Here is a 19,595-nt window from a genome sequence, read left to right on the forward strand (position 1 = left end):
ATCATTAGCTTCATATCCATCCCTGTTTGCTCCAATTTATGCAACACAGTCCCTTGTGGATGAATCTGGTCAAATGCTTTCACAAAGTTCATCAGTATCACTAAGTAGCCATTTTCCTTTAGTCTACTCCAGATTGCATGCTTACTCTCTTCATTCATCCATTTTACTCCTACTTATTTAGCCTTTTCACTTTTGGAATATACTCAGCATCAGTTCATATCAAATATCTCTTGACTAGTGCCTAAGCAGCATCTTTCTCCTTTCCATCTAATTCCTGTTTTGATGCAGTTGCTACTATTTTTCATGATCACTGTGTTTGTAGTTATCCTCAGCCTTGTGCAGACATAATTTCCCTACTATCATCACTTCCCTTTCCTTCCTGCCCTCTCCATTCCACAAAAATCATCATTTACCCACCCATTTCTATTCCTATCAGGATGTCATTATTAATGCCAATTTGACTTTACTGAAATATAGGAAATAATAAATAAATTATTTATATTATTAATTATATCATCTATCAGATATTAAACAGTATGTTATCCATACTGTTTATTTTCTAAATATTGTCATAATCTTTGTAATGTTTATATTCTATATTCCTTTGCATGTCTCCTGCACTGAAGAGAAGGTAGAATATAAATATCATATTATGTGATGCAGTATAGTAATTAGTTGATGTTAATCATAAAACAACTACCAATATTCAAAAGCAATCAAATTCATGAATATGACTTTTGCAGTAATTAATTATCACATTATGTTATGTTAAAATAATAATGTAACATAATTTTTTCCCCTTAGGACCACCTCTTCCTCTTTCTCACCAGCCTTATATCTTGAATATGAATGACCTAAATCTCACATTAGGCTGGAGACCATCCATTCCAACATATCCTCGTTTACCTGTTACTTATCAAGTAGAGATGTGTAGATATCCTGATGGAGACTGGTTCAACTATAAATCTGGTAAAAAGTTAAAATTCTCAAATTTCTGTCACTTAATATCACAAATAGTAAACATATTGAATATTAATTGAGTTTAATATAGCTGGAATCAATTGCAGGCTTTGAATATTTCGGTGTAGGTATTTTCAAAATAATATTTAGAAGAAATCTTTATCCACTATTCAATTAAGCAGTTATGTATGATAACAAATTTTATTTGACTGAATGTTCTTCTTCTCTAAATATAATAACATCTTTTAATTCTTTCAGTTTTGATTCAGTAGAATTGCTTGTATCTTATGCAGCCATCTTTAAGATGGTGGGGAAAACAGAACTAGTATTATTTGGGATCTTTCATTATAATAAGACTATAGCACATATTGTTGCTATAGTGAAGAGGAGGCTTCTGTGAAGAGAAAACATATTAGGAATATGCTATCCAGTATTTTTCCACAAAAATAAAGTATCATATAGAATAAGAAACTATTTTTATTATTTTCTTGACTAGTTCATGAAATTCTTTTGTTCACTAATTCTTCGTGACATTCCTCACTACTTCATCACAACACACTCCAATCTAACAGTAGTATGAATGAGCAGCCAGCATGATAATGATTGCCTACTTTCCATTGTTATTCATGTTCAAATATTTTCAGTAGAGTTGTTAACTCTTATTATTTACTCTCTAGTTTTTAATTTATCATGTAATTATTCTGATGAAGTGAAACAAAAGAATTTAAAGTATATGATTGATACTTTATTTTTCCCAGCGGCAGACCAGGCGACGGGTCGGTTGGGAGTAGTACTAACAAGTAGTCGCATCTAAGTAACACGCGGACCCTGCATAGGAAGCGGGAATAACTCGAAGAAGAAGAAGAAGATTGATACTTTATTTTTGTTGAAAAATACTGGATAACATATTCCTAGCAGAGCATATTATAGTACAGTATAACATTAAGAATTAAAAAAAATAAAAAATAATTTAAAAAATAATTTTGTGTTTACCTGTCTATAATTCTTAATCATAATGTCACAAGTGTCTCTAAAGAGTAAAAATAGTATAACATATTTTCATCCTTTTTTAAAAAATTTGAAGCTGGATAACCATTACTTATTTTGTACTAGTGTCCTTAGCAAATTATAATATGATAAATAATTTCAGCTATTTTAGTGCTTAAATTTTAATGAGCAAAATAATTATTTAATATAACTGAAAGTTGAAACACTTTAATTTAGATTTTTTTTTTACTTTTTTTGATTATCATGGAATATCCTCTAAACATCTAACTGTCATATCACATGTGTTTGCAAGAAGAATATTTCAATACCATTTAGTTGTACTGCATTGTATATGCAATCTTCACATTAATAATATTTAAAAAAATATTTAAATGCTTATCTACAGGTATTAAAGATTCAACATGTAATATTCGAGACCTGCAACCTGGCCAGGACTACCGATTTAGGATAAGGGTGGAAAATAAATATGGAGTCAGTGATCCTTCTCCATATGTTACTGCACTTAGAAGTAAGCTGGTACCTCCAACACCAGGAGAATATAAACCCAGAGACTATGAACTGGAACATCCTCCTCTAGATAAACACGGTATGGCCATATTTGAAAATATTTAAAAAAAAAGCAAATAAAAAGAATTTTTATTAATCTGTTGTGGTGTCACTAGGTTGCAGGGAGATTTTTAGTTGTTTTCAGATGATGTGAAGCTTGGGAGGATTATTAGTAATATTTTACTGATATTGTGATCTTTTGTGAGATCTGAATAAGTTGTACAGATGACAACTTATTCAGATTTAGTTTTAAACATTTAGTTTAATGCAAAGTTGCATTAAACACGTAGTTTAATGCAACTAAATGTAAGGACTTGAAATTTGGAATCCGCTGATTGGGAATGCAGACTCTTTTGGCAGAACTATACTAAAGATGTCAAGGCATAGGGATCTTGAAAAAATGGTTGATAGAAATATGAAGTTCAGAGGACCATATCATGAAGGTAGTGATAGCAACCCAGAGAATTGCTGTAATTCTGAGAAGGACATTTACCATCAGAGTTAAAGGTTAGTGTTTCCATTGTATAAAGTCCTAATTGTACCCACCTTTGGATTATTGTACTTAAATCTGGTCACCAGAATCCTAAGTGGATGAAATAATCTTGGAAAAGCTATAGAGGGTCCCACAGGGCTCAGTATTAGGACCTATATTGTTTAACCTTTATATCAATGACATTGCCAGTGGATTGCAAGCAGATATTCAGTTGTTTGTGGATAATGCGAAGCTGGGAAGGATTATTAGTAATAGTGCAGATGTGGTAGCCCTGCAAGAGGATTTAAATAAGCTAGATAGATGGGCAAATGAATGGGTGTGTCAGTTTAATGCAGCAAAATGTAAGGTCTTGAGGTTTGGGAAACATCGATGGGATGCTGTATACGCTATGGGAGAAGTTATACTGGAGGAAGTAGGGGAGACAAGAGATCTGGGGTTGATGATTGATAGAAACCTGAAATTTAGGGGACATATTGCAAAGGTGGTGAAGTGAAGGTAACACAGAGGATTGCTGCAATTATTAGAAGGACACTGACCTGCAGAGATAAAAGGGTTATCACTCCATTGTATAAGTCTGACAGACTACACTTAGACTATTGTTCTCAGATTTGGTCCCCAGGATTTGAAGGGGATAAATTAACTGTGGAAAGGGTACAAAGATGGTTTCAGGACTGTACAATTTTGGTTATGAGGATCGGCTGAGGGAATGTGGACTGCAGAGTTTGGTGGATAGAAGAAGGAGAGATGATATGATTGAGACTTTTAAACTGTTGAGAGGTGGTTACAGGGTTGATACTGGGGAAGTTCTTTCGCTTGGTTGAACAGCGGGAAGGAGTGATGACAAGAGGCCATCCCTGGAAGTTACGAAAGGAAACTGTGAGCAAGAGGGTGAGGAGTAGTTTCTTTGCATGGAGGGTGGTTGAACTGTAGAATGCATTGCCTGATGGAGTGGTGAGAGCGAGAACGGTCAATGAGTTTAAGGTGTGGTATGGTAGACGTTGTGTTTCTTAGGGGGGGGACCTCCCCTCGATGAGTCTTGACAGACTTTATGTTCTTAGGAAGGACCTCCCACGATGAGTCTTTTGACTCCATGGAGGCCTGAATAATAATAATAATAATAATAATAATAATAATAATATCATGATTGTAAAATTTGGTCATGAAGTCATACTGAAGGTGGGAAGATTGCAGAGTTTGGTATATAGAAGACAAAGGGGTGATATGATTGAAACCCTTAAGCTGTTGAGAGGTATTTATAAAAAGGGGATGCTTTAGGAATTGTGAAATAAGAGTGTGAGAAGTGGCATTTTTGCATGGAGGATGACAAGACCATTGAATGTGACTTAGAGGGAGTGAGAATTGCAGATAGTGAACAAATAGGAGTGGCATGGTAGACTTTGTGTTGTCTAAGATGGGCCTCCTATGTTTTGTGATGCCATAGAGGTTCCAAATAATAATAACCTGGAAGTTACTTGTTATTGATTCCTAACCAAGTCTGAGAATTTTTGTTAGTCAGTATTATTTTTGTTGTACACCCTCATGGGGTGTATGAGTATTATTAACAGTTCAGCACAATTCATATTTCATCTGATATTTGTTATTCTGAGATATCACTTATTTTTAATTTTTTTTTCTATTTTTATATTTAGAATTCTTAGATTTCTAAATTTTTTTCAGTGTATTTAATGTCGGGAGGCTGGATTTGGTGGTGAACAACAATTAGGAATTTTTGTTGTACACCCTCATGGGGTATATGAGTATTATTAACAGTTCAGCACAATTCATATTTCATCTGATATTTGTTATTCTGAGATATCACTTATTTTTAAATTTTTTTTCTATTTTTATATTTAGAATTCTTAGATTTCTAAATTTTTTTCAGTGTATTTAATGTCGGGAGGCTGGATTTGGTGGTGAACAACAGTTAGGAATAGGGACAGAAGACTGAATTTTAGGAATGTGGAGTGTTTAAATAATTAAGTATCTTTATGTTAATAAGTCTGTGAGACTGGATGGCATATTAACACATATATTAAGGGAAAGTGCAATGCTGCTTGCAGTGTCCTTGATTAAGCTATTCAACCAGAGTCTGAACAGAAATAGTCCCCAAAATTGTGAAAAGAGATAAAAATAGTGCACTACACAAGGGAGAATCCAAATCCTTGATGCCCAACTACAGGCCTCTCTGTGTGTGTATGTGTGTGTGTGTGTGTGTGTGTGTGTGTGTGTGTGTGTGTGAGATGTAGTGGTGGTGTTAAAAAGACTGGTTATAGATAGAATACATAGATTTATGAGAACAGGAATCTTGTGATGATTTATGCAGTAATTGTTCTGGATTTCACTAAAGTGTTTCATAGAATACCACATAATAGGCTATTGTTGAGGTAGAATGAGGATGGATAGTCAGTTGACAAGATCAGTGAGTTGTGTGGGGATACAATGTCCCTAGAGAGAAAAGTGACATGTTGCTGCTGTTAATAACATATTTGTGATATAGTTCAAGGCTTGAGGAAAAATACAGAATTGTTTACTGATGATGCTAAATTAGGAAGAGCATTGCCAGGAAGCTCTGATGTGAGGATTTGAATAGGTTGGTACTTTTGGCAGAATTGGTTGTTGGTCACTTTAACATAGATGGAATGAGGTTAATTATTTTGGAGTACTTTGCTCCAGGAGGTGTGGGATGTAAGTGATCTTGGCAGATCAATAGCTGAACTTCAGGAAACACAGAAAAATTGTAAGTTACCTAGAAAATTGCTGCTATGATGTAAGAAGAACACTGACAAATTGGGGTAATAATAATAATAATTGTTATTATTATGATTCTTCTGCATAAAGACAACAATCAGGCAAGTTAGATTTCTATGGACAGATCCGTTCACATAGATATCCAGTGATTAGGAAAATTTAGAGAGAGAATACAGAGTTTAGTTACTGAGACTGTCTCAGGATTCTAAAATGTTGAGTATGAGGACAGATTAAAGTAGCATGGCATGCAGAGTTTTGTAAATAGGAAAAGAGAGGTCATATGATTGATCTGTAAGTTGGTGAAAGGAGCATATCAGATATATATATATATATATATATAAGGGAATTATTGCACGTGATAATTATTATTATTATTATTACCCCAAGACCTCATGGAGTCAAAGACTCCATGAGGTCTTGCGGTAATAATAATAATAATTGTTATTATTATGATGAGCTGTGTGTGTGTGAAAAAAGGAACTCCCACACACAGCTCATCACCGTACCTTGAACACATTCAAACTCCTTGCAGACACCACACTCTCAGACAAGGCATTCCAATCATTCACAACTCTGCATGAAAAAACCTGCTCTCTCACTCCCCTCTTCACACCGTCTTTATACAGTTTCCAGGGATGACCTATGGTTCTTTCCCAATCTCCCACTATTTTCTGTAGAACTTCTCCAGCATTCATCCTATAACAACCCGTTACCAACTTGTAGGTCTCTATCATATCTCTCCTCTTCCTCCTGTCCACCAGACTCTGCAAATTACATCTACTCAATCTTTCCTCATACTCGACATTCCAGAGGTCAGAAATTACCTTCGTCAATCGCCTTTGGACCCTTTCCAACATCTCTTCATCCTTCTGTAAACCAGGTGACCAAATCTGGGCACAATAGTTCATGTGTGGCCTTATACAACAGAACAAGAATCTCCCTACTTCTACACATCAGTATCCTACAGATCATTCCCAGAAGCTTTTGTGTTGTCTTCACAATTTTGGCTATGTGTCACCTAAATTCCAGATCCTTATCCACTATCACCCCCCAGATCTTGATTTCTTCCACCTCCAACAATATATCCACACCAAGCATAAATTCTGCATCCCATCTTTGTTTTCCAAATTTTAAAACCTTACATTTTGCAACATTGAACTCACATTTCCGTGCCCAGTCACTCAATTTATTCACGTCTTCTTGTAAGGCCACAACATCTTCACTACTCTTCATGTTTTATCCCAACTTTGTATCATCTGCAAACAACTGAATATCTCCATCCAAATATACAAGTTAAACAGTAATGGCTCTAAAACAGATCCCCTGAGGCACTCCACTAGTGACTTTCCTTTTCCTGGATATTGCTCCCCCATACACAACTTGTTGATACCTATCAGCCAGTCTCCAATCCAATGCAGTAATCTAATATCCAATCCCATCTGCTCTAGTTTGACTATCAATTTATCACAAGGTACTCTATCAAATGCCTTTGCAAAATCTAAGTATATTACTGTGTATCCTTCTCCTCTGTCCAAGGAAGCAGTCACTTTATTATAATAAGTAAGTAGATTACTAAAACATGACCTCCCTTTAGCAAATCCATGCTGTCCATCAAAGATTATACCTTTGTTGTCAACCCAACTCTGGATCCTAGTTCTCACAAGCTTCTCCAACAACTTAACCACAACACCTGACACACAGATAGGCCTATAGTTTGATGCTTGAGTTCGATCACCTCCTTTATGAAGTGGCACAATCTTGCCCTCCTTCCACTCCTTAGGGACTTGACCGAGTGCAAGACTCGTATTAAAAAAATATGTCAAGACAGGTGTCAACTCCCTGGCACATTCCTTCAGAATACTTGGTGATATATTATCAAGTCCCACAGCCTAATTAACATCAGTTTACTCAACTCCCCATACACCTCTTGCTCACTTACAGTCAATGTCCCCTCCCCATCATCTACTGCTCTCAATCTCTCCATGAAGTCACATTCACAAGATTGAAAGACCTTTATGAATTGCTCATTAAGTATCTCCACCCCACATTCTGCAACAGCCGTCTTTATACTATTTTCTCCTATCATTGTCATCCTTCCATAATCATTCTTTCTTTTGCTGGCTACATATCGAAAGAACACCTTAGGATTCTTTTTGGCTTCATTAGCTAACTGCTGTTCATACCTCTCTTTAGCTACCCTCACCAACCAAGTTACTCTCCTTGCCTGGTCTTTGTATAACTCATGGAATTGGTTATTTCCACTTCTCCTATGCTGCCTCCACAATGCCCTCTTTCTCTGTATCGCATGCTTAATCTCTTTATTCATCCATCTCACACCTACCTTATTTAACCTTCTCACCCTTGGAATACACTTAGACATTGCATCTACTAGATAGTTTTTGAAAATCCCCCAAGCTGCATTGATCTCTTTTCGAGCTAACTCCTCATTCCATGCTACACCCGCAAGCTGTCTCCTGAGCTCTTCATAATCAACCTCCTTGTAGTTCCACATATACCCTTTTCTCACAGAGGTCCTCACACTGCTGGCACCACCCAGGTAATCACCTCACTCTCACCAATTGGTGGATGATTTGACACCTCATTTATAATTACTCCCTCTGATGAGATGACCAAATCCAAGACCCTCAATCCTCGCATCAATTATGAATATAATTGATGGTGAGAGAACAAAGGATTATTCCTGAATACTGTATAAAGTTCATGTTAGTCAGGAAGTGAAAAGGGGATTTTTTGCAGTGTGAGTGGTGAGTGAATGAATGGAATGCATTGCCAGAGTGGATTCTCCAACATTGAATGTTTTCATGGCAAGGCATGATCTGATTAGAAAATAATACTAATACTAAATATTAGATAGTAAATATTAGATAGTATATGCAAAATAGTTGGGAAACTGGTAGAGCTGTTCCAGACTGGTGAAAAAATTATCAAATTACCTTAAGCAACATAAGGAACAATAATATTGCAGTGTTCACTTAAAAATAAACTATTGAAAGTTACTGTAATGATATATAATATATAATATAATATATATAATATAATAGATTTAGTTTAATCCTTTATCCCAGTGAGAGCAAACAAAGTTTGCACCTGAAAATATCTTCAGGACTAAATATAGTGTTGTACTATCTTATCCAGTAAGTAGTGCAACACCAAGGCAACTCGTGGCAAAGGTGGAGCAAGCTACCAGGCACTTCTAACCCAGTATCTCCCATAATGCAAAACACATTTCCTATGTGGATATGTATACTGTTATGTATACTGTTATGCATTAAAGGGATTGGCCATCTACCCAGACTAGTTTCGACCTTTATTGAGGTCTCTTCAGTGGGAGCCAGGCCCCGAGCTGGAGATACCAGGCAGAAGCAGTAGCAGGTCATCTGTGCCTATGGGAGTTGCCAAAAGGTTTATCACCTTTTTTAAAAATTACTCTGGATTTAGAGAAAGATGTTGAAAATTTATTTATCACTAGGTTAGACTATAATAGATTTAGTTTAATCCTTTATCCCAGTGAGAGCAAACAAAGTTTGCACCTGAAAATATCTTCAGGACTAAATATAGTGTTGTACTATCTTATCCAGTAAGTAGTGCAACACCAAGGCAACTCGTGGCAAAGGTGGAGCAAGCTACCAGGCACTTCTTGCTCCACCTTTGCCACGAGTTGCCTTGGTGTTGCACTACTTACTGGATAAGATAGTACAACACTATATTTAGTCCTGAAGATATTTTCAGGCGCAAACTTTGTTTGCTCTCACTGGGATAAAGGATTAAACTAAATCTATTATAGTCTAACCTAGTGATAAATAAATTTTCAACTGTAATGATATGTTTATGAATATTTTTATATCTTCTACTTGGTAGTTCACCTTGCATTAAGTTTTTATTTTTATTTATTTTATTTAAAAAAAATTTTTTAATATTTTTAATGGAAGCTGCTGCTCCAAGATTTCTTCGTCAAGAGGAAGAAACAATGTACGGCGTTAGAGGACAACCAGTTAGCATTGAATTTTGGGTATATGGCCATCCTCAGCCTGATGTCAACTGGCATTTTAATGGAGTAAAAGTATGTATTTTAAAAATAAATCAGGTTTAATATAGTATTATAAATATACTAGTATAATAAACATATTAAATTCTGAATTCATGCAAGATTTACTTGAATATATGACATAATTTGGAGAAATTTAATGACTAAAAGCTGAGGGATAACAAATTAGAAAAAAACTATTTGCATGTTCAAATAATAATTGGTTTTTTCCTAATGAATTATATCTTGGCTTTTAGTCATTAAATTTCTTCAAATTAAATATTCAATTAAATATATATATTTACCTGTTGCTATTTAAGAAGAACATTAGTTGATGTTCTTAATGTTCAAAAAGAGCATATATAGATTGCTCTTTTATACTAATCGATAGATGCAGAATTATATGTAAAAATTAATCAGCTGTTAGTAATGTAATGTAATGTAATACCCATAGTAATGGATATGAAGAAAGAATTAAAAATATTTTCAAGATATAGGTAGAACAGTTTTTAACGAAAATTAGGATAAATATATACAGTCATATAAGTTTCATCCCGAGAATAAGAGTTTTGCAGCTCTCCTTGAGTAACCTTTCGAAATAGGACTTCTTTTATGTGTAGTTTAGGTACATTCTCAAGTTTTAGCTGTTTCATGTTTGTCTGTCCAACTATCTGCATGAAACAACTAAAAACAGATGCACTAATTTGAATGAAATTGAATATTTAAGATCTGAGAGATAATTGTTCAGTAGTTTTAACTTTTATTTGTATTTGCAAGCGAACTGTATATGTTAACTTCATTATCTCTGTCCATTTGCTTGGACCAACTCAAGAATCTATGGACTGATTTTAATGAAACTTAATCATAAAACTTTGATTAAAAAATTGACAAAGTTTAATTTTTGTTAAAATTGGACATAACTACCACTTTGCATGCAGACAATAATATCAAAATATATTTTTCACAGTTCAAGTGAATCATACATGCATGGATGCATGTAATGGTTCTAAGAGATTGTCATTTATTGCCACTTTTGGAATATTGATTATGTCATTGGAATGTAATCTTGCACATATCTTCTCCTACTGGTCTTCTTACCTTTCATTTAACTGTTAAATACTATAACTTACTATTGCAAATGTACCTGCAGTGTTATGTTATGTTGTATTGTGTGTCCTTTTTTTTGTGTGCATGTGATTTCTGTGTATAGCTCATATACAAAACTACTGTGTTTGATAATTTGAAAAGATAATACACTGACTTCTCTGTTTACATGATATCAGTATTTGTGAAACCCTTGCATAAATTGAAAATCACATAAATAGAATATATTTTTCCCATTCAAGGAGGGATGCATTTCACCACTGTCGAAAATATATAAATGATGCTTAATGCATGACTTTTTTTTGTCTATTTAATTATTTTATTATTATTATTATTATTATTATTATGCAGGCATCTCCATGGAGTCCGAAGACTCATCGCAGGAGACCCATTCTATCACATAATCTATCATACCTCTCCTTGAACCCATTAACAGACAAAGTACTCATAACTAACTCTGGTAACCCATTCCACTAATTCACAACTCTCCAAACAAAAAATCTAGTCCTCACACCCCTACTAACCATACCTTTATTCAACATCCAGGGATGACTCTTGTTCTGTTCCCTCTAGCCAAGTGCTGAAACATTTCCGTTAGTACTCATAACTAACAGTATCTGAAACAGTACTCATAACTAACTCTGGTAACCCATTCCACTAATTCACAACTCTCCAAACAAAAAATCTAGTCCTCACACCCCTACTAACCATACCTTTATTCAACATCCAGGGATGACTCTTGTTCTGTTCCCTCTAGCCAAGTGCTGAAACATTTCCCCTGCATCTATCCTATAAAACCCTATAAGCAACTTAAATGTTTTTGCAACATTCCCTCTTTTTCTTTAATCAACCAACTTCTGCAATCCACACACTTTCAATCTGTCCTCATACATAACATTCCACAAGCCACTCACCATCTTGGTCACTTGCCCCTGAATCCTCTCCACTGCTTCCTCATCCCCAAGAAACCCAGGGTACCAGACTTGAGGACAATAATCCAGATGTGGGTGTATCAAGGCCTTATAAAGAGGAATAACAATTTTCTTATCTCTACTTGTTAATGTGTTCTTCAGTAACCAAGTAATCTTATAGGCTACCTTAGCAATAGGCTTCTAAACTTTAACTCTCTGTCTACCACCACCACCACCACCCCTAAATCTCTAGCGTCATCTATTTCCTGGAGTACAGTGCCATCAATGTGATACATGGCTTGTAATCTATTTATCCCAATATGCATAACTTTACATTTCTCAACATTAAACTGATACCCATTAACTTTTGCCCATACTGATCCTGCAAGATCTCCACATCACCTTGATTTAACTATTACTCTGCCTAATTTCGCATCATCAGCAAGCAACTGAATATTTCCTTTCAGATTATTTCCTATATCATTTATGTTCAAATTAAACAGCAATGGTCCTAACACTGAACCTTGTAGCATACCATTAGCCACCTGTTTTTGCCTCAATTCTGCTCCTCTATATACCACTTTTTGATATCTTCCAGCAGCCACCCTCTTATCCATGTAACCAGTCCATATCCATCCCTATTTGTTCTAATTTGCATAACAGAGTTCCACGTGGTATTCTGTCATGTGCCTTTGCAAAATCATTGTGTAGTCATTTCCTTTATCCAACTTAGCTATTACTCTATTATAAAAAGTTAATGAATTACTAAGACATGACTGACCATTCACAAAGCCATGTTGATCCTCAAACAGTACCATATTTTTATCTATCTATTCTTGAATTCTCTTTTTGACCAATTTTTCCAGTACTGTTACTACCATGCTTGCGATACTGATTGAGCTATAATTTGCTACCATAGTCTTAGGACCTCCGTTATGCAAGGGAATTTATTTTGCATTCTTTCCACTCCCTTGCAACTCTTCCAGAACTGAGACTTAAAGAGCCTGGTTAAAGGCATTGCCAGTTCCCTTGCACATTCTCACAAAACCCTAGTTGATATCCCTTCTAATTCCACAGCTGTATTTGCATTGAGATTCTGCAATATCCTAAGAATCTCCAATTCATCCACCTTGTCCCCACATTAGTGTCTGTCACATAGGTTAAAGCAGTAACCTCACTAGGATGATACCCTTCCAAAGGTCACTCAGTAACTCAACTATTGTATCCACTTCTGTCTCCTTGTGACCAAGATAATTGCAATGCTGAAACAAACTTTTACATGTAAAGATAAGGATGTCATTTTGCCTCTTTGCAATTCCTTGACAAGACCTCACTTGGATTATTGTGCACAGGTCTGGTCTGGTTTCTGTTGTGATTTCATACAGTGCAGGGAGTGCAAAAGGAGAATATTAAAAAATGACATCAGGATTGTGGAATACTGATTGTGAAGACAGATTGAGAGTTAGTTGACTGCAGACACTAGCAAACAGGAGAAAGAGGGGTGATATACTTGCCATTGACTGTTGTGTGTGTGCATGCAGTGTGAATGAATTCAAGAATATGTATGATAGCTGGTGCATGTAGTATGTGGCCTCCCTCTATAAGTCCTTTACTCCTTGGAGGTCCAGGTCTCTCTTAATAATGTTTTTTTTAGGCCTCCATGGAGTCAAAAGGCTCATTGTGGGAGGGCGTTTTTAGGAAACACAAAGTCTATCATACCATTCCTGCTCTAACCACTCTCTCAGGCAATGCATTCCATGGTTCAACCACCCTCCATGCAAAGAAACCACTCCTCACCCTCTTGCTTACAGCCTCCTTTCGTAACTTCCAGGGATGGACAATTGTCATCGCTCCTTCCCACTGTTCCACCAAGCAAAATAACTCCCCAATGTCCACACTATAACTGCCTCTCAACAGTTTAAAAGTCTCAGTCATATCACCTCTCCTTCTTTGATCTACCAAACTCTGCAGTCCAAATTCCCTCAGCCAATCCTCATAACTGACACAGTCCTGAAACCATCCTTGTTATCCACCTCTATACCCTTTCCACAGTTAATTTATCCCCTTCAAATCCTGGGGATCAAACCTGAGAACAGTAGTCTAAGTGTGGTCTGATCAGGGTCTTATACAACAGAATGATAACTCTTTTATCTCTGCAGGTCAGCATCCTTCTCAGTATTGCAGCAATCTTCTGGGTTACCATCACTCCCAGATTTCTTGTCTCCCCTATTTCCTCCAGTATAGCTCCTCCAATCGAGTATGCATCCTCCCATCGATGGTTCCCAAACTCCGAGACTTTACATTTTGCTGCATTAAACCGACATTCCCTTTCATTCACCCATCTGTCTAGTTTATTGAAATCCTCAGGGCTGCCACATTTGCACTGTTACTGATAACCCTTCCCAGCTTCACATCATCCGCAAACAACTGAATATCCCCTTGCAATCCATTAACAATGTCATTAATATAAAGGTTGAACAATATAGGTCCCAGTACTGAGCCCTGTGGAACAGCACTTGTAACCTTTTGCTTCCTTGATATTGTCCCACCATACACAAATCTCTGATACCTATCAGACAGCCAATCCTGAATCCAGTTGACTAACCCGACATCTAAACCCATGTGCTGCAACTTAAATATCAGCTTATCATGTGGCACCCTGTCAAACGCCTTTGCAAAATCTAAAAAAATGGCAGTGTATGCCTTTCCCTCATCAACTGCTCTTGTCACTTTATTATAAAAGGCAATCATATTACTAAAGCAAGAGCACCCCTTAACAAATCCATGTTGATTTTCACAAATAACATTACCCTCATCTGCCCAATGTTGTATATAGTCCGTCACTAATTTCTCCAACACCTTAACAACTACTGATGATACACGAACTGGCCTATAATTAGACACTTCCAGTCTGCTACCACCCTTGTGCAGCGGCATTATCTTACCTTCCTTCCATTCCTTGGGTACCTTTCCCACAGCCAGACTTTTATTGAAGATCTAGATCAATGGAGCTGTCAGTTCTTTAGCACATTCTCTCAAAACCCGTGGTGAAATACCATCCAGTCCCACAGCTTTACTGATATCCAGAGTACTCAGTATTTGGAACACACTCTCCTCTTGCACCTCTAGACTCTGAACCTGCCCTGTCTCTCTAGTATTAAAACCTTCTTCTCCAGGATGAAATACTCCAATAAAGTGCTCATTGAACAACTCCACTATGTCCCCCTGCATCAGTCACTTTATTCCCATTTTTATGCCGCAGTGTCATTCTTCCACAATCATTTCTCCTTCTACTGGCCACGTAGCTAATAAATTCCCTAGGATTTTCTTTGAATCTTAGTGCCAATCTCTTCTCATATTCCAGTTTTGCCTTCCTCTCCATACTGGTCATTCTCCTGGCCTGTGTCTTATATTCTTCATGTATCTGCCCTCCATCTTTCTCCTTATAGCTCTTCCATAATCTCTTTTTCAACTGCAGTTCCTGTTTGATATTGTTTGTCATCCACTTTACACCAAATTGTGTTCTCTTCTTCACTCGTGGAATACAGCTTATTTTTGCTGCTAACAAATATCCTTTCACAATTTCCCAAGCACTGATGATATCCTGGTCTTCCAATATTCTGCCCTCCATAGAACTGTCCTAGTTGATACCTAAGACTATTATAATCATGTGACTTATAATTCCACATACGTTCCATTTTCTTTGATACACCTGCATGTCTATTCATCTTCCAAGTCAAAACCACATGGTCACTCTCTCCAAATGGTGGAAGAGATGTCATCTCACTTATTATCAGCTCTTCTGATGCTATGACCAAATCCTGAATTCTTGAACCTCTTGTTCCCTCTATTACATGTTGCCTAAGACATTTGTCCCTCAAGAATTCTCGAAATTCCATCCTCTTATTACTACATGGATTTTCCTCTTCCCAGCTTGTACTGCTGTAGTTAAAATCTCCCATAACAATCATTCTTCTTGCATTTGCCAAGCTCATCTGCCTAAACATCTCCTGCTCCCCACCCTATTGTGCTCCCTGGTTTATAGCAACACCCCACTAAATATCCTGTCTTGGTCACTTCTACCTCACACCATATGCTTTCAAAACCATTAGTGTCACTGACTCCCAAAGCCTCCACTCTTAGAGGACATAAGTGATGACTTATATCCTCTAAGGCTTAGGAAGGCAGTGACACTAATGGTTTTGAAACATATGGTGTGAGGTAGAAGTCACCAAGTTTTCCTTTCCTATCCTGCCGAAAAATGCTGTACCCTGACACTTCAATTCCTGTTATTATATCATCCTTCGTCAACCACATCTCAGAGATCCCAATAATCTTTGGCCGGACTGATGCTGTCAGCACCACCAATTCATCTCCTTTATTTCAGATACTCCTGGCATTAGTATAGAGCATAAAAATGTCACTACTTCTATACCTATCATTGTCCCCCTCTCTACCCCACTGTACTCAGTGTTACCTGATATCGTCCCCCTTCCCCCAAGCAATAATAATAATAATAATATTGCGAGCACTAAATTAATTTGTATAAATCGACATAGCTGCAAAAATCCATCATTTGCACAAGTTTAAGTGACTACTGTCTAGACACTAGACTCTAAACAATATACCTCAGCAACTTGCTAACATCAGCATCAGTTTGTACACATGGCACAGTCTAAAAGTAACTAATTAGAATGTATTAAGTTGGAATTGATTTGAGTAATATTGGAGTAGAAACATTCAGGAAATTACTAAATAAAATAAGTGAAGAGTATGATTTATCATATAATTCATCTTTATAGTGTGTTCAAAAAAAGCAATTATTTACTGTATACTAAAAATTCTGAAAGTAAAAAAATAGGGTATTCCCTTGTAGACCAGTGTTTGTATGAGCTTAGAGGGAACATTGCTCAAGGATCTTGGTTACATATTGGAGAAGTTGGTAAAAGATAGAATTCAAGACTGGCTGGACAGGAATTTTATATTCTATAGAAAGCATCATGATTTTGTAAAGGATATGTGTTGCCTTACTAATTTGTTCATTTTTTTAATAACGTGCCAAGTGAGTTGAATGGAAGAACTGACTACACAGTGATACTGCTGCACTTATCATGTGAAACTCTGTTATATAAATTGTCCATCAGCAATCCCACTGTATACTCTTATCCAAATAACCAACTTTGGTGATTAGCAGATTTAATCTGCTTTTTTTTTAAGTTTGTAAATTATTGACCTTATTTACATTAGCTACTTAGGTGGTACTTTTTAGAACTATCTGTTATTGTTCTTTGAGTGCAACCTGTTGACTAAGAGTTACATGTCAAAGAGTAAATAGACAATGTTTTCTTGCATCATTTTTTACTTTTGGTACTACATGCACAATATATTATATTATCTGGCATAAAATGTGAAAAGTTGAAGATTTGTTCTTCTTTTCTAATTAATTAAGAATTATGACATTTAATGCACACTTCTATTAATATTTATTTTATGGCATGAAATTTTGTGGGTTCAGTGTTTAATTCCCACCACATACATATCTGTTACTAATAGGCACTATCAAATTTGAATAATTTCAACTTGTGCATGGGGGGGGGGATGAAGGGGAAGAGAAAGAAAACAGCAACTGATTCATGGTCAAAAAATTGACAATATTTCTGTGTTTGTTTTTTTGATTATTTTTATTCATTTTAAAAGAAAAATCATGGTAATGTAGATATTGTGATAAGGGAACAGCCACTTTGTGTAATATGTGCTGTATATATATATATATGATGTGCCTCTATAGTCCAATCAATAATTACAGTGTGATGTAGCCAGAAATATTTTAGTTAAGACCTTTATGCAAGCTTAACAGCTAAAGATTAGTTGGCTTGTCTCATATGGGGATTGAACTGTTTCCTTGTCACCACTGTAAACTCAAGATTTTTTCCCTCTCATTAAAATAGACCAAACAATGTTCATCTATAGACGTAGCAGACCATATGGATTGCATTAACCACTATATCATAGCATTCATAAGGTTGATGGAAAACTTAGTACTTGACCATGGCATGCCATTGAGTCTATTATATTAAGAGGAAGATGAGAATATATATGTATATGATGAGTGTAGATTTTTTGACCAGAAAACGAATGTCATAAATGATAACTGACACTGGGTTTATATAATAATGATATATGATAATATAATATATTTGATACTTGATACGTAATATATATACCCTGAAGTTATGTCACCTTTGGTTCCAGAGGGGTGCTGTAACTTGAAAATCTCTGTAAGTTGAAGCACTGTGTTGAAGTTTGAAGATAGTGTGGTCATGACTGAAATAAAAAAAACATAATAGTATGAAAACTGGTTTATGGAATGAGTTCATATGCTGCAATGCTATCCATTGTTGGTCAGGCATAGCACGTTGTAATATCTTTATGTACTTCTACATTTAATGAGATTGGGTTGATGATAGTAGACATAGATTTTCAGTAGATGTTGATGGTCTTTTTTGGAAGTTTGTTTTAGTTTTTTTTTTTTTTTCGAAACAAACAAACTTAAACAAAGTTTGTTTAAGAACTTAACAAACTTTCTTTGTTTAAGAAAGTTTGATTACAAGCTGGATTGTCTTTTCTTTTCTCTATAGAGAAAAGAAAAGACAATCTAGCAAAGAGTTTAATATTCACAAAATCACAAAGCACAACATGTGCTTCAAGTGATTGCACTTGATATCTCCAACTTTGACTGGAGATATCAAGTGCAATTAATATTCACAAAATCACAAAGCACAACATATGCTTCAAGTGATTGCACTTGATATCTCCAACTTTGACTGGTCTGGCAAAAAGGCTTACTACCATCATTTGGCCTGTCTTAGGACTTCTGTAGTTGGATTGCCAGCTTTCTGTCTGATGCACACTGTGTGTGATGGTGGATAGTTCCTTATCCTCTCACCATTCAATTAATGCCTGGCTTCCATAAGGTTCTATCCTGTCACCAACCCTCTTCCTGCTAAATATCAATGACCTACTTCAGTTGACCTTCAACCCAATACACAGTTTTGCATATGACAACACATTGCACTCCTCCCTTTCATTTGATAAACCTTACTCTACGCAACTCACCTCAACCTACAGAACATTAACCACTACCATCCTCAATTCTGATCTCTAAGCCACCCTCCAATGGGTTCAGATAACCTCATCAATTTCAATGCTAATTAAACCCAGTTTTGTTTTATTTCTCATAAAAATGAATCATTTTTTCTGAGTATTCTTTTTGACAATACTCAAATTTCCAGACAATTTGAGATTTCTCTTCTTGGAATTACTCTAACATCAAACCTCTCCTGGCATAAACATATCACAACCATTGCATCCTCAGCTTCAAGAAAACTAGGATTTCTCTTTCCCTCGAGATGTTACTTCACCTCTGAACAGCTGTTAACATTATACAAATCGCAAATCCTCCCAGCCATTGAATACTGCTCTCACATATGGGATAGGGCCCCTAAAAGCTCCCTCAAAATGCTTGACTCAATACAAAGGAGAGCAATTAGATTTATTAATGACCCATCTCTTACCGATCCCCCCCCCCACCTTCACACAGACGTTTGATTTCCACAATATGCATATTCTACAAATATTTTCATGGGAAATGCTCATCTGAAATAACATCAATAATTCCCCCCCCACACACTTAGTACTAAGCTCATTGGAACATATGCAGCTGCTGCCCAACATCTCTTCACAGTGCACCTTGAAACAAATAGAACAAGTTCTTTTCCTC

The 19,595-nt window shown here is 36.1% G+C and overlaps 1 protein-coding gene across 1 annotated transcript in view; it reads left to right on the top strand.

Annotated features, from left to right (window-relative positions):
• The window catches only part of LOC150109564 (protein Obscurin-like), a 1,271,613-nt gene that overhangs the window by 1,010,278 nt on the left and 241,740 nt on the right, over positions 1–19,595 (top strand). The window contains exons 74-76 of the mRNA XM_090402667.1: positions 805–969; positions 2,354–2,554; positions 9,706–9,836. Of these exons, the coding sequence (XP_090258793.1) occupies positions 805–969; positions 2,354–2,554; positions 9,706–9,836 (497 nt within the window). The remainder of the gene's footprint in view (positions 1–804; positions 970–2,353; positions 2,555–9,705; positions 9,837–19,595) is intronic.

Source organism: Typopeltis vanoorti, chromosome 2 (genome assembly GCF_054136105.1).
Source record: "Typopeltis vanoorti isolate ZY-2024b chromosome 2, IOZ_Tvanoo_1.0, whole genome shotgun sequence".
Taxonomy (NCBI): Eukaryota; Metazoa; Arthropoda; class Arachnida; order Uropygi; family Thelyphonidae; genus Typopeltis; species Typopeltis vanoorti.